At 42.5% G+C, this 24,128-nt stretch overlaps 1 protein-coding gene across 2 annotated transcripts in view; it reads left to right on the forward strand.

The window, feature by feature from the left end:
• Positions 1 to 8,520: 8,520 nt before the first annotated feature.
• Positions 8,521 to 24,128, forward strand: part of DNAJC5G (DnaJ heat shock protein family (Hsp40) member C5 gamma) — a 102,549-nt gene continuing 86,941 nt past the window's right edge. Inside the window, exons 1-2 of one of the 2 annotated variants that reach the window (XM_030198596.1) lie at positions 8,655 to 8,727; positions 21,676 to 21,852. Coding sequence is in view for 1 of the 2 variants with exons in the window: in XM_030198595.1 (XP_030054455.1) it covers positions 8,561 to 8,727 (167 nt within the window). In the remaining variant the exon portion in view is untranslated. Of the gene's footprint in view, positions 8,728 to 21,675; positions 21,853 to 24,128 lie in introns of both variants that reach the window. The other variant, XM_030198595.1, reaches the window with a different exon arrangement.

Here is a 24,128-nt window from a genome sequence, read left to right on the forward strand (position 1 = left end):
AACGCCCATCTCCATGAGCGTCTATGTCCGAAAACGGGTATGTGATGAGGTGGGACAGACTGTATTATTGAAAAAGATGGACGTCCATCTTTCGTTTCAAAAATACGGGTTGGACGGACCAAATGCCATGGATTTGGTCCTGAGATGGGCGGTTTTTTTTTTTTTTTTTAGCGATAATGGAAACTAAAAACGCCCAGCTCAGAAACGTCCCAATCCAAGCCATTTGGTCGTGGGAGGGACAAATGTACAACACTACCATAGCTCTTAGGGGTGAAGGGGGCAACTACATGTGGGTACAGTGGGTTTTAGAGGCCTCCCATTTACCACCACAAGTGTTACAGGTGGGGGGGGGGGGGGGGGGGATGGGCCTGGGTCTGCCTGCAGTGCACTGCAGTACCCACTAAAGGTGCTCCAGGGACAGGACTTGTTGCTGGTGTATAACCTTGGCACAGCAGTTCACACCTGAAGACTAATCTTGCTGAAAATGTCCTTTATTTGAATAACTACTACTACTACTACTACTTAACATTTCTAAAGCGCTACTAGGGTTACGCAGTGCTGTACAATTTAACATAGAATGACAGTCCCTGCTCAAAGAGCTTACAATCTAAAGGACACGTGAACAGTTAGTTTGATAGGGGCAGTCAAATTGGGGCAGTCTGGATTTCCTGAAAGGTAAGAGTTAGGTGCTGAACGCAGCATTGAAGAGGTGGGCTTTAAGCAAAGACTTGAAGATGGGCAGGGAGGGGGCTCGCCGTAAGGGCTCGGGAAGGCTGTTCCAAGCATAGGGTGAGGCGAGGCAGAATGAGCGGAGCCTGGAGTTGGCGGTGGTGGAGAAGGGTAATGTGAGGAGGGATTTGTCCTGTGAACGGAGGTTTCGGGCGGGAGCGTAAGGGGAGATAAGGGTAGAGAGGTAGTGCGGGGCACGTTTACTCACAGTTAACTGCAGATCAGAGGTTGTGCCCCACTGGCAACGAGTCTCCCTGGTACTGAGATTAGCAGTAGGTCCGAGCTGGCAGAATGGTGTACAATGCCCTCTTTCAGCAACATTCAAGGTAAGAACTAAGTGCTGTAACGTGGCTAACACATGAAAGGGATCTAAAACTGTCTTACACAAATGGCCACTACCTCATGGACTACCGGAAACAAAACAAGGCACACTCTGACCCAGTAAGCAGAGGGAAAAGCACCATGGGAGTAGAGCCTACCAACTACCAACATCGTGAGCATTTAACACAAGTTAGTGAAATCACGGAGCCCAATACCCTACACCCACCACAATGCATTGCTGATGTGACCCTGCAGTGCCCTTAACAGAAAAGGTGTCACACTCACCCGAGACCCACATCAGAACCAGGGAAAGGCTGACAGAGGATAGAACACATTCTGCTGTCATGGAGGTGGGTACGGCATTTGAGGCTGGCATACAGGCTGGGAAAAAAATTTTTTAAAGTGGATTTTTTTTTGGTGGGAGGGGGTTAGTGACCACTGGGGGAGTCAGGGGAGGTCATTCCTGATTCCCTCCGGTGGTCATCTGGTCAGTTGGGGCACTTTTTTGGGACTTGGACCTGAAACAAAAAGGGTCCAAATAAAGCGGACCAAAGTCTTGTCAAAAACGCCCTTCTTGTTTCGATTATCAGCTAAAGACGCCCATCTCTCCTTGGCCGATAACCACGCCCCAGTTCTGCCTTCACCACGCCTCCAACACGCCCCCGTCAACTTTACCCGTTTCCGCGACGGATTGCAGTTGGAAACGCCCAAAATCGGCTTTCGATTATACCGATTTGGGCGCCCACGGGAGAAAGACGCCCATCTCCCGATTTGGGTCGCAATATAGGCATTTTTCTCTTTCGATTGTAAGCTGGATAGTAGCCTATGTAAGTCTAAGTGCTTTGAAAATGAACCCCTAAGGTCCTATCAAGGATCATCACTAACCACACCCTCTCCAAAGGACATTACGTGATGTGATACCTGCAAGCTAGCCTTCTCCGGAGTAGCCCCCACACTCTAAAATGCACTGCCTGAAAGGCTCCGCTTAACACAAGAGTACGTCTACTTTTTAAACCCAAAGGTGAATCCGAAGGGTGGTTGAACAATTCAGTGTAAACTGTGTTGTTTTTGACTTTACTTGTTTTGGAGTGCTTTGGGTCCTGCTAATCTGTACATCTGCTGTCTGGAATTTTGGAAGGTGGAAATAAGAAAATAAAAATTCAATTTTGGATGTACTCTGTAGACGTTGTTGATTACTTCTGCAATGTGATGGATGCCTGTTCAGGTGTCTTTAAATAGCTGCGTATACTTATGGCTATAATTTCTGAACATGTGGCATCATGAAAGGACAAACTTTTTAGTGCCCATTTGGGTACATATGCTAATCTCAACTTGTTAAATGTTTCAGACGTTTCCATCTATTTCTTCTCATGATATAACTGAATTCTATTATTCTGTCTCACTGTATTTTCAAATATAAGCCACACTGAACCTGACTTTGCTTGGTTTAATCCTCCACCTTTTAAGACACTGCCTACCTACTGAATAGTGAGGGCATAAGGAAAGCAAGTTTGGTCCAAAGAAGACTCGCTCAAAATAACCTGTTCCTTAGCTGGACCCTAGTATTACCATATTGAAAATGTGACCATACCATGCATCTGTGGTTATGTTCCACCAATAAGTTAAACGATTAACTGGATTTCTTGAAAGGATTATATAAACTTTGGATGCATAACTAGGGGCACAAACATTCACTTTTATTCAGTATCACAATTCCTCAAGTACAGCCACAAAACAGCCTTTTAGAGTGGATAGTGTTCACAATGAGCTCCTTTTATTATCGACCAGATAGAGATAAGAGTTTTCAGTTTTGGCACAGTATAAGTCATCACAAGAACAAAATGTAAGAAAACCAATGGACTGCATTAAGGGCTTATAGCCAAGTTAGTTAGAAACATAGAAACATGACAGCAGATAAAGGCCAAATGGCCCAGCCAGTATGCCCATCCTCTGTAACCACTAACTCTTCCTTTTCCTAAGGGATCCCATATGCCTGAACCATGCTTTTTAAAATTCTGACATAGTCCTCATTTCCACAACCTCCACCGGGAGTCCATTCCTTGCTTCCACCACCTTTTCCGTGAATGAATACTTTCTTAAATTCCTCCTAAGCCTATTTCCTCTTAACTTCATTGTATGCCCCCTCAGTTTTCCTTCATTTGAAAAAGGCTCACTTCTTGTACATTAATGCCCCTCTATCATATCTCCTCTGTCCCTCCTCTCTTCCAGCATATACATGTTGAGGTTCATAAGCCTGTCCCTATATGTTTTATGTTCAAGACCACTTACCAATTTTGTAGCTGCCCTCTGGACCAACTCCATCCTGTTTATATTCTTCCATAGGTACAGTCTTCAGAATTGCACACAGTACTCTAATTTCTAGTTATATTTAAACACAAGAGATCTGCATGAAACAAAATATTTATTTTTATTTTGACTTATAAAACCACTTGCTCTTGAAACATATTCAAAACAGAATAATCCATTTGTGCATCTAAAAGGTAAACCTCTACAAAACAGATGATGTGATTCCATGTGCTCCAACGAAAGCAGAGTTTAATTCTACCTCCTTTTTATTCCATCATCCTTATAACACCAGGCTTCTCAAGGCAGATTACAACAACCGTTAAGATGTACCCATCAGGAGACAGGATATCCTTACTGAAATGTGGCCATCTGTATTGTATAGAACAGTGTAGCAAAAGTATTACAAAATACGTTTATCACTGCTTTTACTACCAGCTACAATGATTTTTTAAGCTGTTTTAGTGATATTCAATTTTTATTTCATTATATTATATCTACATATGGGAAACTTTCTAATAAATTAAAAAACTGTCCACAAAAAATAAAAAATCTTTTGTCCTCCAACTTTTAAAGCACTGCCTAGACTTACATAAGAACGTAAGAGTAGCTATACTGGGTCAGACCAATGGTCCATCTAGCCCAGTATCCTGTTTTCCAAACAGTGGCCAAGCCAGGTCACAAGTACCTGGCAGAAACCCAAATCGTGGCAACATTCCATGTAGAACCCCAAGGAATAGCAAGATTCCATGCAGAATCTCAAAGAGTAGCAACATTCCATGTAGAACCCCAATGAATAGCAAGATTCAGGAATCCTAAAGAGTGACAAGATTCCATTCAGAATCTCAAAGAGTAGCAACATTCCATACTACAAATCCCAGAGCAAGCAGTTGTTTCCCATGACTGTCTCAATAGCAGACTAGACTTTTCCTCCAGGAATTTGTAACATAGTAGATGACGGCAGAAAAAGACCTGCACGGTCCATCCAGTCTGCCCAACAAGATAACTCATATTTGCTGCTTTTTGTGTATACCCTACTTTGATTTGTACCTGTGCTCTTCAGGGCACAGACGGTAAAAGTCTGCCCCGCACTATCCCCGCCTCCCAACCACCAGCCCCACCTCTCAATCACCGGCTCTGGCACAGACCGTATAAGTCTGCCCAGCACTATCCTCACCTCCCCACCACCGGCTCTGGCACAGACCGTACAAGTCTGCCCAGCCCTATCCCCGCCTCCCAACCACCAGCCCCGCCTCCCGATCTTGACTAAGCTCCTGAGGATCCATTCCTTCGGCACAAGATTCCTTTATGCTTATCCCACGCATGTTTGAATTCCGTTACCGTTTTCATTTCCACCACCTCCCGCGGGAGGGCATTCCAAGCATCCACTACTCTCTCCGTGAAAAAATACTTCCTGACATTTTTCTTGAGTCTGCCCCCCTTCAATCTCATTTCATGTCCTCTCGTTCTACCACCTTCCCATCTCCAGAAAAGGTTCGTTTGCGGATTAATACCTTTCAAATATTTGAATGTCTGTATCATATCACCCTGTTTCTCCTTTCCTCCAGAGTATACATGTTTAGTTCAGCAAGTCTCTCCTCATACGTCTTGTAACGCAAATCCCATACCATTCTCGTAGCTTTTCTTTGCACCACTTCAATTCTTTTTACATCCTTAACAAGATACGGCCTCCAAAACTGAACACAATACTCCAGGTGGGGCCTCACCAACGACTTATACAGGGGCATCAACACCCCCTTTCTTCTGCTGGTCACACCTCTCTTTATACAGCCTAACAACCTTCTAGCTACGGCCACCGCCTTGTCACACTGTTTCGTCGCCTTCAAATCCTCAGATACTATCACCCCAAGGTCCCTCTCTCCGTCCGTACCTATCAGACTCTCCCCGCCTAACACATACGTCTCCCGTGGATTTCTACTTCCTAAGTGCATCACTTTGCATTTCTTCGCATTGAATTTTAATTGCCAAACCTTAGACCATTCTTCTAGCTTCCGTAGGTCCTTTTTCATGTTTTCCACTCCCTCCGGGTTGTCCACTCTGTTACAGATCTTAGTATCATCCGCAAATAGGCAAACTTTACCTTCTAACCCTTCGGCAATGTCACTCACAAATATATTGAACAGAATCGGCCCCAGCACCGATCCTTGAGGCACTCCACTACTTACCTTTCGCTCCTCCGAGCGAATTCCATTCACCACCACCCTCTGGCGTCTGTCCGTCAACCAGTTCCTAATCCAGTTCACCACTTCGGGTCCTATCTTCAGCCCATCCAGTTTATTTAAGAGCCTCCTGTGGGGAACCGTGTCAAAAGCTTTGCTGAAATCTAAGTAGATTACGTCCATAGCTCGTCCCTGATTCAATTCTCCTGTCACCCAATCAAAGAACTCAATGAGGTTCGTTTGGCACGATTTCCCTTTGGTAAATCCATGTTGTCTCGGATCTTGCAACTTATTGGCTTCCAGGAAATTCACTATCCTTTCCTTCAGCATCGCTTCCATTACTTTTCCAATAACCGAAGTGAGGCTTACCAGCCTGTAGTTTCCAGCTTCTTCCCTATCACCACTTTTGTGAAGAGGGACCACATCCGCCGTTCTCCAATCCCTCGGAATCTCTCCCGTCTCCAAGGATTTATTAAACAAATCTTTAAGAGGACCCGCCAGAACCTCTCTGAGCTCCCTCAATATCCTAGGGTGGATCCCATCCGGTCCCATGGCTTTGTCCACCTTTAGCTTTTCAAGTTGTTCATACACACTCTCTTCCGTGAACGGTGCTCTATCCACTTCAATCTCATTTGTACTTTTTGCAGTCCATTGCAGTCCTTCTCCAGGATTTTCTTCTGTGAAAACAGAACAGAAGTATCTATTTAGCAAATTTGCTTTTTCTTCATCATTATCCACATAGCGGTTCGCAGTATCTTTTAGTCTCACAATTCCCTTTTTAGTCATTCTCCTTTCATTAATATACCTCAAGAAAATTTTGCCACCCCTCCTTACATTTCTAGCCATTTGTTCTTCCGTTTGCGCTTTCGCCAGACGTATCTCTCTCTTGGCTTCTTTCAGTTTCATCCGGTATTCCTCCTCGTGTCCCTTTTCATGAGTTTTTTTTGTATTTCTGGAATGCCAACTCTTTAGCCTTTATTTTCTCAGTCACTTGCTTGCAGAACCATATCGGTTTCCTTTTTCTCTTGCTTTTATTTACTTTCCTTACATAAAGGTTCGTGGCCCTATTTATAGCTTCTTTCAGTCTGGACCACTGTCCTTCCACTTCTTGTATTTCCTCCCATCCCATCAGCTCCTTCCTCAGGTATTCCCCCATTTTACTAAAGTCAGCATGTTTGAAATCCAGGACTTTGAGTTTTGAGTGGCTACCCTCCTCTTCAGCCGTCATATCAAACCAAACCGTTTGATGGTCACTGCTGCCCAGGTGGGCACCCACTCGGACATTTGACACATTATCCCCATTTGTGAGTACCAGATCTAGCGTCGCTCCCTCCCTCGTGGGTTCTGACACCATTTGTCTGAGCAAAGCACTTTGAAAAGCATCCACGATCTCTCTACTTCTTTCCGATTTCGCAGACGGAACCGTCCAATCTACGTCCGGCAGATTGAAATCTCCCAACAACAGCACCTCTCTTTTCTTCCCCAACTTTTGAATATCAGCAATCAGATCTTTATCTAGGTCCTCCAATTGTGTCGGAGGTTTGTAGACAACACCCACATGGACAGAGGTTTTATCCTCTCTTTTTAAGGTGATCCATATCGCTTCTTCCTTTCCTCAGTTCCCTGTCATTTCAGTCGCTGTGATATCATTTCTCACATACAGAGCTACTCCTCCACCTTTACGCCCCTCTCTATCCTTCCTAAAAAGATTATAGCCTGCATCCCATTCATGGGAACCATTGAGCCATGTCTCTGTGATTGCAACTATGTCCAAGTCTGCCTCCAAGATTAGGGCATGAAGGTCATGAACTTTATTGCTTAGACTGTGAGCATTTGTGGTCATCACTTTCCATCTACAATTCCAAGTATGTGTTTTGGTTTTAGTGATTTGGGGGTGTCTTTTCTCTTTGGGTACCTTCATATCTTTTTGTTCCACCTTCTTTGCTTTTTCTTTCTCTTCCTTTTTTAAACCGAGATACGCTAACCGCTGTTACCATCTCCTCGAGTGAAAAAAATATATCCTATTTGTTTTAAAAGTATTTCCATGTAACTTGGAGTGTCTCCTAGTCTTTGTGACTGGTAGGTCTTGCATTCCTGCACTACAGCTGTAGGACTATTATCTGACCACTTATCCCGGCATTTAACTCTAAAATCATACAAGAAAAGTGCACTTATTCCAGTGGGGAACAAGTGGATGAATGTTGAGTACCATAGATTATATTGATTTACTAGTACACAACTCATCCTGCTCTGGTGGACGCAACCCCTTGTACCACACACATGGTTGCGTTGTAATTTAACATAATATCCGGATTTATATTCTGACTTGTTACAGATGGGCCACGCATAGGCAGTCCCTTCTTTCTAATAACCTTTTGCTATAGCGCTTTAGAAATTATAAGTAGTAGTAGTTTTCAATACCGTTTGCTGTGGTTGGGGTGTACTAAAACCGCGGCAAGCTCCGCCTCCGCGTACTGGCTTCAGCTCACATAATGTACTAGACAGGCTCACTTCGTCTTCTGTTTTAACCAACCTCCTTGCGCTCACAAACACAATCCCTTTTATGTCTTCTGGCGCTGCGTCTTCTGAACGTTCCTAAATCCATCCGCCAGGCTAACACTTCCAACCCTGCCCAAGAGAGGAGCATTATTATTATTTTTTTTTTTTTTTTTGGGGGGGGGGGGGGGGATTACACTATTATGTCAATAGTTATCTGAAGCTGAAAATACCCAGGAGGACCCTACACAGGTCAGAGTACAAAATGAGGCAGCTACCATAAGAAGCAGTCTGCTCACCCTGTTCCTACCATTGGGCTGGGCGAAAAAGCAGACAGACAAAGGGAGGGGGGGGGGTAAGACTAAATAAACACACCTTCAACCACGCCCCTCCGCGCCTGTCCAATCTCTAGCGTCATAACCAAGAAAGCTTATTATACTACCTGGTCAGGGCACCAATGAGCTGCGTAGGGCTTAGCCTGTTTACCACGCCCTCTCTAATGGAGATGTGTGCCGGCCTACGGTGTACGCATGCGCGGTATAGCTAGTAGCGCTGTCACCCAGCTCGGCTTATACCGCGGCGCCGGTTGTTCTGTCTGCGTGCTCGGTGCCGAGAAGAGCCGAAGGCCGTGGCTATCTGAGCTGCCGGAAGAAGGGAGAAAGTGGCCCTTACGAGCATCGGGCAAAGCGACCCGCAAGTGAGTGTCTGAGCCGCAGGAGACTGCCATCTGCTGCATGCCGGAAGCTCCTGTTTCGCTCCGGCCACGGGTGCTATGGGACTGGGTTAGAGCTTGCGCTATTGGGCTCCAGAAGTATGTTCCTGCCCCTTGCATCCCGAGGCAGGAACGTTGCAGTGAATTTTTTATAAACATAACTTGTGGGTATTTGCCATTTCTGTACAGAGCTCTGTACGAGCTACAGGAAGCGTTAGAAAACGAAACTAAGCCTGTGCCCGTGCAAAACACAGTCGTACCGGAAGTAGTGGAAACCGGGAACGCTAGAGAAGGAGGCACATTTCCACGTTAGGATGTAGCACGATATCTGGCAAGGCAACATAGAGGAATCTGAGGGAGCCTGCTGACTTGGGGTGCCAACCTTTTGTCCAATTGGAGGCTGTATGGCTGTATGATGGGTATGGCTGTATTACGCATGATCAATCTCACAATTTGAGAGAGCTGATAATAATAATAATAATATTAAAGTATTAGTGACCTGGATTGGCCACTGGTGGAAGCAGAATACTGGGGTACATGGACCATTGGTCTGACCCAGTACGACTATTCTTATGTTCTTAAAAACCTTACTAGACTTATCTTATTCTAAGGGCATGTCATTAAAAAGATATCCAGCTTCTTCCACAGTTTCACAACCTTCCTCAGTTTCTTGGAAAATAACAAATCTTAACAGTTCACCCACAGTTAATTAAATACAGGGATTTTGGTAAACCTCGAGATAGCCCCTATATTTCGTACAGAAGTACTAAAAAAAAAAAAAACCACACATTACCAAGACAAGGAACAATATGGTTAAAAATCACCAGGATCCAGTACTTTACGTAACCTCGGTTATATTTGTATCCCACATTATCCCACCTTTTTGCAGGCTCAATGTGGCTTACAATTCATCGTGGATACTGGAAATAGAAAAGAATGTGCATTTGGTTTTGCAGCAAGTTTTGGGTACATGATGGTGAAATACATAATATTGGAAATAGAAAAGAGTATACATTTGTTTTAGCAGAAGTTTTGGTTACGTGATAGTGTTAAAGCCATAGACATTAGGTGCATGATAGTGTGAAAGCAGAAGAAATTAAAGAACATTCCTGGATATCTTAAAGAAGGTAGAGTTACGCATGTTGTTCTTTATGATATATTTTGTCGAAGAGATAAGTTTTCAGGAGTTTGCGGAAATTGGTCATTTTGTAGGCCGATTTCAGGTTACGTGGCAGTGAGTTCCAGAGCTGTGTGCTTGTATAGGAAAAGGTTGATGCATGCATTGATTTGTATTTCAAGCCTTTACATTTGGGAGGATGAAGATTGAGGAATGTGCGGGAGGATTCTTTTGCATTTCTGGGTGGTAGTTCTATTAGGTCCGACATGTAGGCTGGGGCGTCACCATGGATGATTTTATGGACCAAGGTACAGAGTTTGAACGTGATGCGTTCTTTGAGTGGGAGCCAGTGTAGTTTTTCGCGAAGGGTTGTTGCGCTTTCGTATTTTGGTTTGCCGAATATAAGTCTGGCTGCCGTGTTCTGGGCTGTTTGGAGTTTTTTTGAGTATTTGCTCTTTGCAGCCGGCGTAGAGTGAATTACAATAGTCCAGATGACTAAGTACCAGTGATTGCACTAGGTATCGGAAGACATTTGTTGGGAAAAATGGTTTGACTCATTTCAGTTTCCACATTGCATGGAACATCTTTTTAGTTTTTTGCATGGTTCTCAAGTGTTAGGTGTCGGTCAATGGTGACTCCAAGGATTTTTAGGGTGTCTGAGACTGGTAGACTTAGATTAGGTGTGTTGATGCTGGTGAATTCCTTCTTGTTGTATTGCGAGGTGAGTACTAGGCATTGGGTTTTTTTGGCATTTAGTTTCAGTTGAAATGCATCTGCCCAGGAGTTCATAATGTGTAGGCTTTGGTTGATTTCGTCGGAAATTTCTCTTAGATCATGTTTGAATGGGATGAAGATTGTTACATCATCAGCATATATGTATGGATTTAGATTCTGATTCAATAATAGCTTAGCCAAGGGTGTCATCATTAGGTTGAATAGGTCGGTGAGAGAGGGGATCCCTGTGGAACTGCGCATTCAGGTGTCCATGTGGCTGATGTTGTCGAGTTTGATGTCACTTGATATGAGCGGGTGGTTAGGAAACCCTTGAACCATCAGAGAATGTTACCTCCAATTCCGAAGTATTCGAGGATGTGTAATAAAATTCCATGGTCGACCATGTCGAATGCACTTGACATGTCAAATTGTAGCAGTAGTATGTTGTTGCCGTTTGCTATCAATTGTTTGAGTTTGGTCATTAGCGTGACTAGTACGGTTTCTGTGCTGTGATTAGAGCGAAATCCTGACTGGGAATCGTGCAGTACCGAGAACTTGTTTAAATACTCTGTGAGTTGTTTGGTCACCATGCCTTCTGTTATTTTGGTGAATAGGGGAATGGATGCTACTGGTCTATAGTTCGTTAGTTCATTAGTATTTTTCTTTGCATCCTTAGGTATGGGGGTGAGTAGAATATTACCTTTCTCCTTTGGGAAGAGTCTATTTTGTAGCATGAAATTCACATGGTTTGTTAGGTCCATTATAAATTGTTGGGGGGCCGACTTCATGAGGTTGTTTGGGCATATATCTAATTTACAGCAAGATTTGGCGAATCTTTTAAGTGTCTGTGAGATAAGATCTTCTGGTAGTATAGTGAATTCAATCCAGGTCCTGTCTGCTGGGTGGATTCTGGGTTCTGGGTCTAGGCATTCTAGGAGTGTAGTATATTCTATTGGGCTGGCTGGTATTTTGAGTCGTAGTTTTATGATTTTCTCGTTGACGTATTTCGCCATGTCGTCGGCTCCTGGAGTGTCTTTGTTGTTATTGGTGACTGGGGTTGTGTCTAATAGTTTATTCACGAGTTGGAAGTGTTTGTGTGTGTCTTTGTAATTTGGCCCGACTTCGGTTTTGTAGTATTGTCTTTTGGTTTGTCTTATGGCATATTTGTATTTCCTTCGGAGTAGTTTCCAAGCGTTAAGGGTGGGATCATCTTTTTTTTTAGTTCCACGTACGTTCTAGTTTCCTAACTTGTGTTTTGAGTTTTTTCAGTTCTTCATTGAACCATGGTATTGAGTTTTTCCTGTGTGAGGTTCTGGTTTGAATTGGGGCGATGTTGTCTAGTATCAAGTTTGCATCTATTATCCCAATTAGAGAGGAATTGGATTGTGTCTGTCTTTGTTGTCCATCCGTCAATGTAGATCTGTTGCCAAAATTCAGCTGGGTCTATTTTTCCTCTTGTGATGTAGGTTTTTCGTATTTGTTTGTTAGGTAGGTCTTTCCTTCTCCATTGGAGGGTGATGTTTGTTGTGTAATGGTCTGACCATAGTACAGGTGACCAATTAGTATTGGTTAATTTTAAGTTTGCGTTGTGATCAAATTTGTGTGTTATGATGTCTAATGTGTGTCCTTTTTTGTGTGTCGGTTGCGTATTTGGTTCTTGTAGGTCCCAGAGCTGTAGGAATTCTTTGCAGTCTTGGGTGCTTGTTGTGGTGAGATCTTCCAGGTGTAAGTTGATATCTCCTATTATGATAAGGTAATACCTGACAGAAACCCAAATAGCAGCAACATTTAATGCTACCAAACCCAAGGCAACCCCCCCCCCCCCCCCCCCCCCCCGTGTCTATCTCATTATCGAACTATGGACGTTTCCTCCAGGAACTTGTCCAAACCTTTTTTAAAAACAGATATGTTAACTGCAGTTACCACATCCTCTTGCAGCGAGTTCCAGAGCTTAACTATTCTTTGCGTGAAAAAATATTTTCTCCTGTTTTTTTTTTTTTTTTTTTTAAGTATTTCCTTGTAATTTCATTGAGTGGCCCCTAGTCTTTGTACTCTTCTACCCATTCTACAGCACTCAGGGTTTTATAGACCTCAATCGTATCCCACCTCAGCCTTCTCTTTTCAAAGCTGAAGAGCCCTAACCTCTTTAGCCAAGTTTCATCCCCTTTATCATTTTGTTCGCTCCTCTTTGAACCATTTCTGATTCTGCAGATTTTGGTGTGTTTTTTTTTTTTTGAGATAAGACGATCAGAATTGAATGCAATACTTGAGGTGAGAGCGCACCATGGAGCAATAGAGGCTTTATAATTCCTCCAGTGGTCATCTTGGTCTTATTTTGCATCCTTTTCCTAATAATTCCTAGTGTCCTGTTGGCTTTTTTGGCTGCTGCTGCACGCTGAGCAAAAGATTTCAGCATATTGTCAACAATGACACCTGGATCTTTTTCTTAATGCTGACTCCTAAGGTGGACCCCAGCATCAGGTAACTATGATTTAGATTATTCTTTCCAACGTGCATCTCTTTGCATTTATCCATATTAAATTTCATCTGCTATTTGGATGCCTAGCCTTTCAGTTTCCTAAGGTCTTCCTGCAATTTTTCACAATCCGCATACGTTTTTACAACTTTGAATAGTTTTGTGTTATCTGTGAATTTAATCACCTCACTCGTGATTCTGTTTTCCAAGTCATTTATAAATATGTTAAATAGCGCTGGTATGAGTACCGATCCCTACGGCACTCCACTATTCATCCTCCTCCATTGAGAAAAATGGCCATTTAACCTTACCCTCTGTCTTATTTATTTGTTACATTTGTATCCCACATTTTCCCACCTATTTGCAGGCTCAATGTGGCTTACATAGCGCCAGAGAGGTGTTTACAAGCTCCGGGGTAAACAAATACAAAGTGATGTTAGGTAGAATAAAGGTAAAGTTCATGTGTCACTGCCACATTAGGGGATCGTTCAATGGAAGAATTGTGTTATGTCCATTATGTTCTTTATTGATGTTGTGTCGCGGGGAATCTGTTGGTTATGTTGGGTCGGTAGGATATGCTTTTTTTAAACAAGTGAGTTTTTAGCGTTTTTCTGAATTGTAGGTGGTCGTAAGTAGTTTTCAGGGCTTTTGGCAGTGCATTCCATAGTTGTGCGCTGATGTAAGAGAAACTGGATGCGTAGGTTGATTTATATTTGAGTCCGTCTTCTGTCCAATAACCAATTCCTAAACCATAGAAGGACATTTTTAATTTTCTCAGGAGTCTTTCATGAGGTACTTTGTCAAAAGCTTTATGAAAATCTAGATGCACTACATTACCTCACCTTTATCCTCATGTTTATTTATGCCAACAATGAAATGATGCAAATTGATGAGGCAAGACTTCCCCTTGGCTGAACCCATGCTGACTCTGTCCCACTAAACCATGTTTTGTCTACGTGTTCCGTAATTTTATTCTTTATAATAGTTTCCACTATTTTCCCCTGCACTGAAGTCAGGCTTACCGGTTTGTAATTTCTAGGATCACCCCTGGAACCCTTTTGTTACAGTGGTCACCCTCCAATCTTCAAGTACTATGGACGATTTTAATGACAGGTTACAAATCATTAACAACAAATTAGTGATTTCATGTTTCAATTCTTTCATTACCCTGGGGTGCATACCTTCCAATCCAGGTGATTTATCACACTTTAGTCTATTTGACTCAGTACATCTTCCAGGTTCACAGAAATCCGCATTGTCACCCATGAAAACCATTTCTGGTACAGGTAGATGTCTTAACATCTTCTTCTGTAAAGACCTAAGCAAAGAATGGCCTTGTGCTTCTTTTGCTCCTTCATGATCTAACTGTCCCATAGATTTCCTCGCAGGCTTTCTGTTTCTGACCTGAAAAAAGGTGTTACTATGAGATTTTGTATTCGTAACAAGTTTTTCTTCATATTCTCTGTTAGCCTTCATGATGAATGCTTTGCATCTAGCTTGACAGTGCTTATGTTGCTTCTTATTTTCTTCATTTGGATCCATTTTTCATTCTTTGAGGGGTGCTCTTTTGGCTCTAATAGCCTCTTTCACTTCACCTTTTAATCACGCTGGCTGTTTGCCTTTCTTTTCACCTTTGTTAATACATGGAATACATCTGGTCTGGGCTTCCACAATGGTATTCTTAATGTCCACACCTGATTTAAACATAAGAAGAACATAAGAGTAGCCATACTGGGTTAGGCCAATGGTCCATCTAGCCCAGTATCAACAAGCCAGGTCACAAGTACCTGGCAGAAACCCAAGCCGTGTTAACACTCCATACTACAAATTTTATTTATTTTATTTTTGTTACATTTGTACCCCGTGCTTTCCCACTCATGGCAGGCTCAATGCGGCAGGCAATGGAGGGTTAAGTGACTTGCCCAGAGTCACAAGGAGCTGCCTGTGCCAGGAATCGAACTCAGTTCCCCAGGACCAAAGTCCACCACCCTAACCACTAGGCCACTCCTCCACACACAAATCCCAGGACAAGCAGTTGCTTTGTCTGTCTCAATAGCAAACTATGGACTGTTCCTCTAGGAATTTATCCAAACCTTTTTTTAAACCCAGATACGCTAACCGCTGTTACCACCTCCTCCGGCAAAGAGTTCCATAGCTTAACTATTCATTGAGTGAAAAAATATTTCCTCCTATTTATTTTAAAAGTATTTCCATGTAACTTCCTTGAGTGTCCCCTAGTCATTGTACTTTTGAAATGAGTAAAAAAAATCGATTTACTAACTTTTACGACTGAACCTTTTAGCTTTTTTTTTAACCGTTTTTTTCATAGTCGCCCTTTCGAAAAGCTGCTACAGTACATTTCTTTAGTGACTTCACTCCAGATATCAGCTCAGATTTGATCAAGTTATGTTAACTGTTTCCCAGTGGATCCAACACCCTTACCCTCTTGTACCATGCCCTGCATTGCACTAAGGATTAGATCTAACATAGTTCCCCCTCTTGTTGGCTTTTGGAATCCAGATTTTGTGCTATTCTATTTAGAGCATTTTGAAATTGTGATCTGTAGGTGCTGTATAACATGTATCCTAGCGTGCTTTTGGAACCATAAGTATTATGTTTTACAAACTGGGGAGCTGAATCACTTTTCTTCTTTATTAGTTAAGTAATATACTTTTAAATGGCATCTCCCATTGACTTGTTTTAGCTGCCCAGTCTGGAGTACATAGTTTTTCTGTGTTTACCTATTTAAGAGATTGAAGCATTGCAGTTCTGTGTTGTGACCCAAATCTAGGGATTTGTAGAGTTTCCTTGATTGCAGTTCCGTATCGTAGTAATATTGCCATAAGAAACTGGATGAAGGATACTACGAGTTGACACTTGCTGTTTTTCCTACATTTTTCTTTGGTTGCTCTAGGATCAGGTAAACTCAGTCCATGAGAGAAATTATGGGTGATATTCTGATGCAACACACGAGATTAAACTAATTATCATATGTTTGACATTTGTGAGCAGTAGTGCTAGTCAAAGCTTCAACCCTAGCTAAGGTTTAATATTTCTTGCAGATGCATTCATAATAATCTTTAAAAAGACTTTGCATATGTTTTTTCAAAGTGAATGCACATTTTAACATTACCCATTGTTCTGGCAGTCCAGTTCAATGGGGGTGATATCTGAGAGAGGCTAATTAGGCATATTTTTAAATAGCAGAAGCAAATCTGTTTACTTCTTCAAAAAGTGCAGAGGCTAGGGAACATGGCATGTAGTTACTAAGTAGTACACTGGAGCACCGATTATACGTGCACCATTAATGTATGTGATCGGTTTTTATGCGGTAATAACCTACTTCCCAAAATCATAAAATTGATTTGTGGTACTCAATAATATGTGGTAGGCTGTACTGGATATGACCTGTCAGTAGCAAGAACAAATGTCCTTTCTGGTCCAACTGTGACAGAGGTGAGATGTATTTCTGCCTAATTCTGCATTTTTTTTTTCAATTTGAGATGGATGGAAATAAGCGAAAGCGCTGCTACTTAGTTTGGATAGAGTACACAAAAGAGTCTCAAACTAAAATTTTGAAGGACCTCAACATTTCTTAACACACAGAGGTTTGCTTGGAAATGAAGGTAAATTGCGTGACTTAATTAAAAACATTGAAACTTCACAAGGACTGGATCGAAAGCGTGTGCTTTAGGCAGCCAAACCTGAGCTTGATAAAGCGCTGCACACATGGGTCGCATAAGAGCGAGATAAAGGAACAGCTCTTAGTGGCCCAATACTCCAAGCATAAACTGAAAGATTTAGACACTTGATTGAGCATGAATTTTGTGCTAAATAGGTTCAAGAAATGCCATGGAATTTCAGAAGTGTTGATTTCTGGGGAAAGCTGATCGGCAGACAAAGCTGCCGTCAGTTTGTTGCCCAGCGAGTTAAAGGCTGTCCTTGAAAATGGAGGCTATACAGAAGAGCAAGTATATAATTGTGATAAAATGGCCTTATTCACAAAACTGTTACCAGATAAAACTTTGGTGTTTAAACATGAGCCCAATAAAACAGTAGGCTATAAGAAAATTAAAGATTGCTTCACTCTGCTGTTATGCACAAATAAAGCTGACATTCAGAAACTACCTTCGCTGCTGGTTGGATGATTTGAAAATTCATGGTGTTAGTCACTTAAATAAATCAACATTTCCTGTAATTGATAAAAGCAGCAAAAATACTGGATGACCAGTGCCTTGTTTGATGAATGGTGATTATTTGTTCCATCTGGTTGGAAGCATTTGCGTTTAAAAAGGCTTAAGGAAAAGGCACTCCTGTTGCTCGATAACTGCCCTGCACACCCTTCAACGGAGTCTTTGATCTCTAGAGACGGGAAACTTTGAGTTCTTTACCAAATTCCAACCACTGGACCAAGGCATAATTAAGAACTTCACATACAGTTACACATGAGAGGTAATTTTTGCTCTTGTTTCATCAGAAAATCCTAACATTCCTGAATTTCTGAAATTATTTATATCATTAAGAAGGCATTGGATGTTGTAAACCTATCCATAGCTGGGTGATGCCTTTGCCAAAAGCAGTTCTTCCAGTGACTATGGGAGCGAGTCTGACTTAGAAGGGTTCACTGAAGCAGGTGTCATCAATATGGTTAACCAGACAAATGAACAAAAAGCTGCCCATATCTACAATATATTAAGACTTTGATATAGAAACTTTTGCAGAAATGATTAGTGACATGTTAGAATAGGACAAAAATAATGATGCAAGTGTTCATTATGTCAGAGGAGGACATTATACAGGCTGTTCAACCACAGCATGCTATCCCAGAGAACACCAGTGACAATGATGATGATGTGCTAACTATGAAAATTTCACCTGTTGAAGCAATTGCTGCTCTTGATAGAGTTATCAGACAGGAACAAGGGATAGAACCTTTGGAAATCGTGCACCTAAGACTAATGAGAGATTTTGCAAGAAAAAAATAGTTACCCTGTAACAGCTAAATATTACCAACTTTGAAAAATATTGTACTGTAGAGTTTTGTTTTGTTTTTTAACAGTTTGTTGCAGAAATAACTGTATATCGTCTGTCAATAAGGTGCGCCACTGTACATTTAAAACAAATCGGAGAAATTCTCATTCAGGGGATATTTGTTCTGAAATTTATTGCCGGAGGCTGTGTTAAAAGCAGTTATAGCGGGCTTAAAAAAGGTTTGGACACATTTAAGGAAGAAAAGCTCGTGAACCCAGGATTTTTGCAAGGATATTAGCTGCCCTAGGCAAATTTTGAGCCTTGTAGTCTCCTGCTGTCATGCCATGAAAGTTTTTAGGCCCCTTGGAGAGGGTCCCCCCCCCCCCCCCCCAACAATTATTCCCAGAATAATTTAGATAAATGGGCTATTAGCTGTTTGCTTTGCCCACTCAATGCTAGTAAAAGTATTTCCTTTTGAGACTCTGGAAACAGGGTACTGAGCTAGACCCTTGGTCTGGTCAAGTGTGGCAATTCTTATATTCTTGTATTATGTTGTTTGAGTTTGTGGAATTGTCAGGACTTATCCCCTCTGGCCTCATGAAAAAGTTGTCAGAAGCACTGACTTCTTCCTATTATCTGTGCTCACATCCAGCCTCCCTAGGGCTATGTACCGACTACATGGAAAGCCACCACTATAAGACCTAAACTTAAAGGCATCATCAAATCTTCAAATGACTAGCAATAGGACAGAAATTGTCACAATCTTACCCTTACAGCCAAAATAGCAGAATCAATTCAATCACAACTATAGGACTTTCTTGAGAAAACTAATGTGCTTCAGCTTAACCAAACTGGATTCAGACACCACCATAGTACAGAAAGAGCTATGCTGGGCATTACCACTTAAATCTACTACCACCTAGCTCACACTAAATCTATTCTCCTTCTTTCCATAGGCCTTTCTGCTACCTTTGTTCTGGACAATCACTCTCTTCCACTGCTAAAGGATAATGTTCTTGTTTGGTTCGTCTCTTATCTATCAAATTGTATTCATACTGTTCAAGTTGATGGATCTACTTCACCGCCTTTTACACTTGCCCTAGCACCTACACTATTTAACATTTTACTGGTACCCCTCCTGACACTGCTCCAATCACTGGACTAGTCTCGATTTGGGATTTTCTCACCTACCTCTCTCCCCACACACTGTCACCGAAGCCGCTGTTGCTATTTCCCTCCTTTTTTCTCCTCATGCTGTCACCCAAGCCACTGCAGCTGCCCAAGTTCTCTATGTTAGCGCAGGCAAGAAAGTCTCTCTATTGGCATGTAGCTGGAACAGGAACTGACTTCGGGGGGCAGGACCGGCAGACAAGCAAGAAGGTTTAATAGACAGAAGTGGAAGTGAGCCGCCTATCTAGTCCACTGTAAGCAAGTAAGCCAGTTTGGTTAATCTGTGTGTTCACTTCCCCTGCGCCGCCGTCATTGCCATACACTCCAAACAAAGGAAGCAAACCTGTGAGCTGCTGCTTTCCACGATGTCGTTCTTTATTGTTGGTCCACATCTGTAACAAGTCTAAAGCTATTTCAGTTGGATAGGCAATGTCTTAAAAGGTGGAGGAGAAAAGAAATAACAACTGAATATCACTAAAACAGCTTCACAAACTATTGTAGCTGGTAGAAACAACAATTATAAACTCTGTAGCAATTTTTCTTCACTGTTCTTCTATACAATACATATGACCAGATTTCAGTGAGGATATCCTGTTTCCTGATGGGTTTATCTTAACTGTTGTTGTAATCAGCCTTGGGAAGCCTGGTGTTTATAAAGATGATGGAATATATTGAAATTAAATGGAAGTAGAATTAAAACTCTCCTTTCATTGGGGCACATGGAATCACATCTTTATCTGTTTTGTAGAATTTTAACTTTTAGATACACAAATGGATTATTCTATTTTGTACGTGTTTAAGGGGCAGGCAACCCATTGGTTTAGCTTTGAGCAGCAGCAATAAAATCACAAAGAAAGGTGCACCTGCCGAATGTGACTATGATCTTGCCCAAAAACTCGTTTGTTTTGCAGGCTTTTGAGGAAGCCACAACAATTGCGTCTGAAGAACAGTATGTTTCTGTGTAAGCCAGCCAGCTCTGTGCCCTCAGAAATATATTTTTTTGCTTCTGGACAAATTATAGCTGTAAGACGCAGTTGTCTGAAGCCAGCCAAAGTGGACAAAATGAATTTTCTTAATAAAAACTGGAAGATGTAGGCCTTGACCAAACTTCACTTTCCACATGATGTAACACTGCCGTGGTGTACTCACACTAAAGTTTGCCTTTGTTCAGTTGCTGCTACCTGTGTGTTATAATGTTAGCATGTGGGCCTCAATATTTCAATCAAGTTAAATCAAATTGAATCGAAAAACCAATTTTTTGAAAGAATCAAGTTGTATCAAATTGAAATTTTCTTTTACTGAATCGGACAGCACTACTCTATACTCCTGCCCGGGAACTCCACTCATTGGGTGAATCTCTTACCTGCACCCTTTCTCCTCCACTGCTAATTCCAGACTCCATTCCTTTTATCTTGTTGCACCATATGCCTGGAATAGACTTCCTGGGCCGTACATCAAGTTTCATCTCTGGCTGTCTTCAAATCTAGGCTAATAGCCCGCCTTTTTGATGCTGCTCCTAACACTCACTCTTTCAGTACCCATGTTTTATCATTCCCACCATAGTAATTCCCTTATCCTTTATTTGTCCTGTTTGTCTGTTCTAATTAGACTGTCCCTGCTCGACAGAGCTTACAAAATCTCTTCATGTTTAAGTGTACAGCGCTGCATATTTCTAGTAGCGTTTATAGAAATAAATAGTAGTAATAGTATAGGAATTAGGGCCAGAGATCTCAAACACCTTCAAATAATAAAAAATACATTAAACTCCTCACCAGACACAGAAATATGATCATGTTGTGCCACTAGTGAAAGAAGCCTACTGGTTACCAATCCAACATCATCAAACATATAAACGGCGAGTGACTGACTCACTCGCAAATGCGCAGTAGAGACTTCCCTCTCTGTCCCGCCCCCGCGTCAATACGTGATGACGAGGGCGGGACAGAGAGGGAAACTGCACTGCCGAGGTTGATACCGCTCCCCCCCACCCGCCCACCCGAGGTCGCCGCTACCGTTACCCCCCCCCCACACACACACACACACCCGGCCCGGGCCCTCTCTCCGCTACTAAACTACACATCCATTCGCCGGAACGCAGCACGCACATCAGCTGAGCTGCCGTCGGCCTTCCTTCCCTGCCTGTGTCCCGCCCTTGCTGACGTTACGTCACGGGAGGGTGGGACACAGGCAGAGAAGGAAGGGCCGACGGCAGCTCAGCTGATGTGCGTGCTGCGTTCCGGCGAATGGATGTGTAAGTTTAGTAGTGGAGAGAGAGAGGGCCCGGGCCGGGTGGAGGGATGGCGGCGGCGACTCCGGGGAGGGGGGGGGGGAACGGTAGCAGTGGCGACCTCACGGGGAGGGGGAAGGAAGGAAAACCCCAATACCAGCCCGTTTTTACGGGCTCAACGGCTAGTATATATATAAAATACTCCTTTTGGTATATAAAATCTGGACCTCCAGTGAACTTCTATTCCTTTCTCGGTAGTTAACTCCATACTGCCTGCCTAGCGCACTCGGATCATCTCAACAAAACCAGAATCTCGTCCTCTCTTAGAGAAATCATTTATGACACTACCAGGTGGTCTGTCTCGTTGATCCAGCGTCCGGAGCTCTGGAATCTACTGCTTCAACAACTCGGCCATCAAACATCCCAACTAAAAATGTAAGGTCTATTAAAAAAAAAACAAAACATTTCTGTTCACTGATGCTTACACTTGATTACATGACTTACTTGGTTTGAGACTGGGCTACTATGTGCTTCTCCTCCTTTTCTTGCTGAAATTGTAATTCCCCCCTTTTCCCATTCTCTAGTGTTGAATTTTTTATTATTATTTTTTTTTAACATTACATTTTCATTGAAACTTTTTATTTCCAGTGCAATGAATATGCATAAGATAGATTTACATACCAAGGAGGTAGTGAATGCAAAACCAACTCATGTATATTTCATTGTGGAGACGCTGAAACTCTGACTGACTGGGTGTGCCCTGAGGACTGGATTGAGAAGCATTGCCTTAAGGTTCCACTGCACATCACCCCTTTAACAGGTGAAGCAAAGAGACAATTGCCTCTCACACAACCTCACCCCCCCCAACCTTCACTGAGTCTCATATAGTTCCTGTTATTCTCTCTCATGTTCTTCACTCCAAAGCAGAAGTTCTCAACCGAGTCCTCAGGACACACCTAGCCAGTCAGGTTTTCAGGATATCCACAATATGCATGATAAATCTGCATTCACTACCTCCATTCCATGCAAATCTGTTTCATGCATATTCACCATAGCTATTCTGAAAACCTGACTGGCTAGGTGTGTCCCAAGGACTGGGTTGAGAACCCCTGCTCATCTAATGGGCTTGTGAGCATGTGGTCTATTCACCTCAGCTCACTAGCTGCAGAAGAAACAGCCATGTTTCCCATTCCCCTGCTGTGAGTTGGCTTCTGTAGGCTTGAGCCACACAGTGCAAAAGTTCAGGCTGTTATGAAATGCAAGACCAGCCCAAACTTCCTGCAAGAAAAATAAAGCGGACTCAAGGGAAATCCAGATCAGGAGAGGGAAAGATACACCATCTTCTAATTATCTTTCTCCTTACCTTAGACTCCCCCACACACCCCCACACAGACACCGAACCTCCACAAACCACTACTCTGATCTCTGAATCGCACCAATGTGAACCTTTTTCTGTCCCTGCACTAATCCAGGCTTGCTTGGAAGACAGCAGCAGTAGTGCCAATTTCTCCTTCCATGAAGCCCAAGTCACTCTTTGACCAGAGACATGGCAGCATTGCACAGTTCAAAGCTCAATCCAAAGATACACAGAAAGAGGTGCAGCTTGAGTCAGCACTGCTGTGATGTCAGAACAAATTCTTGTGGTTTTCCAAGCCATAACATAAAGGGCACATCCAGTGATCTTCTGCAAAGCTGTCAGATCCTCAGAGCCATTCCTGATGGCACAGTGATATAAAAAGGGCACCATCCTTTAACTTGGCCTCTCTAAGCTCTCATGGACTTAACATAACTCTTCCGCTCTACGATTCCCTATTGTGTTCCACATGAACCTTATTTTACCACAGCATCACTTTGTATTTGTTCATACCGGAGTCAGCGAACACCTCTCCAGTACTATGTAAGCCACATTAAGCCTGCAAATAGGTGGGAAAATGTGGGATACAAATATAACAAATAACTTACTATTGGGCTAATTTTTATATTTCAACAATTTGATCAATCCAACAAAGCGTACATCCAACACTTAAGGCAGAACTATGATCATAGATATATTCAAGAACCGCTACACCTTGTAGCACATCATCAAAGTATGCCAAAGTTGATTAGTATGCTTAGTAGAACGAGAGGACATGAAATGAGATTGAAGGGGGGCAGACTCAAGAAAAATGTCAGGAAGTATTTTTTCATGGAGAGAGTGGTGGATGCTTGGAATGCCGTCCGGCGGGAGGTGGTGGAAATAAAAACGGTAACAGAATTCAAGCACGCGTGGGATAAACATAAAGGAATCCTGTTCAGAAAGAATGGATCCTAAGGAGCTTAGCCGAGATTGGGTGGCAGAGCCGGTGGCGGGAGGCGGGGATAGTGCTGGGCAGACTTACACGGTCTGTGCCCTGAAAAGGACAGGTACAAATCAAGGTAAGGTATACACAAAAAGTAGCACATATGAGTTTATCTTGTTGGGCAGACTGGATGGACCATGCAGGTCTTTTTCTGCCGTCATCTACTATGTATGTTACTATGTATTATGATCTACTATATCAAATTTGCTAGACATATCGAACTGCATTATTAAGATCTTAGACCCTATGCTAATTTCTTTTCTGAGATTTGATACTAGGGTAGTAAGGACAGTCTCGATGCTATAGCATGGTGTGAAACCTGATTGTGATTTGTGTAGTAGGGAGAAATGTGAAAGGTAGTCCATAGTTTGT

The sequence above is a fragment of the Microcaecilia unicolor genome, chromosome 3, assembly GCF_901765095.1.
Source record: "Microcaecilia unicolor chromosome 3, aMicUni1.1, whole genome shotgun sequence".
NCBI classification, from domain to species: Eukaryota; Metazoa; Chordata; class Amphibia; order Gymnophiona; family Siphonopidae; genus Microcaecilia; species Microcaecilia unicolor.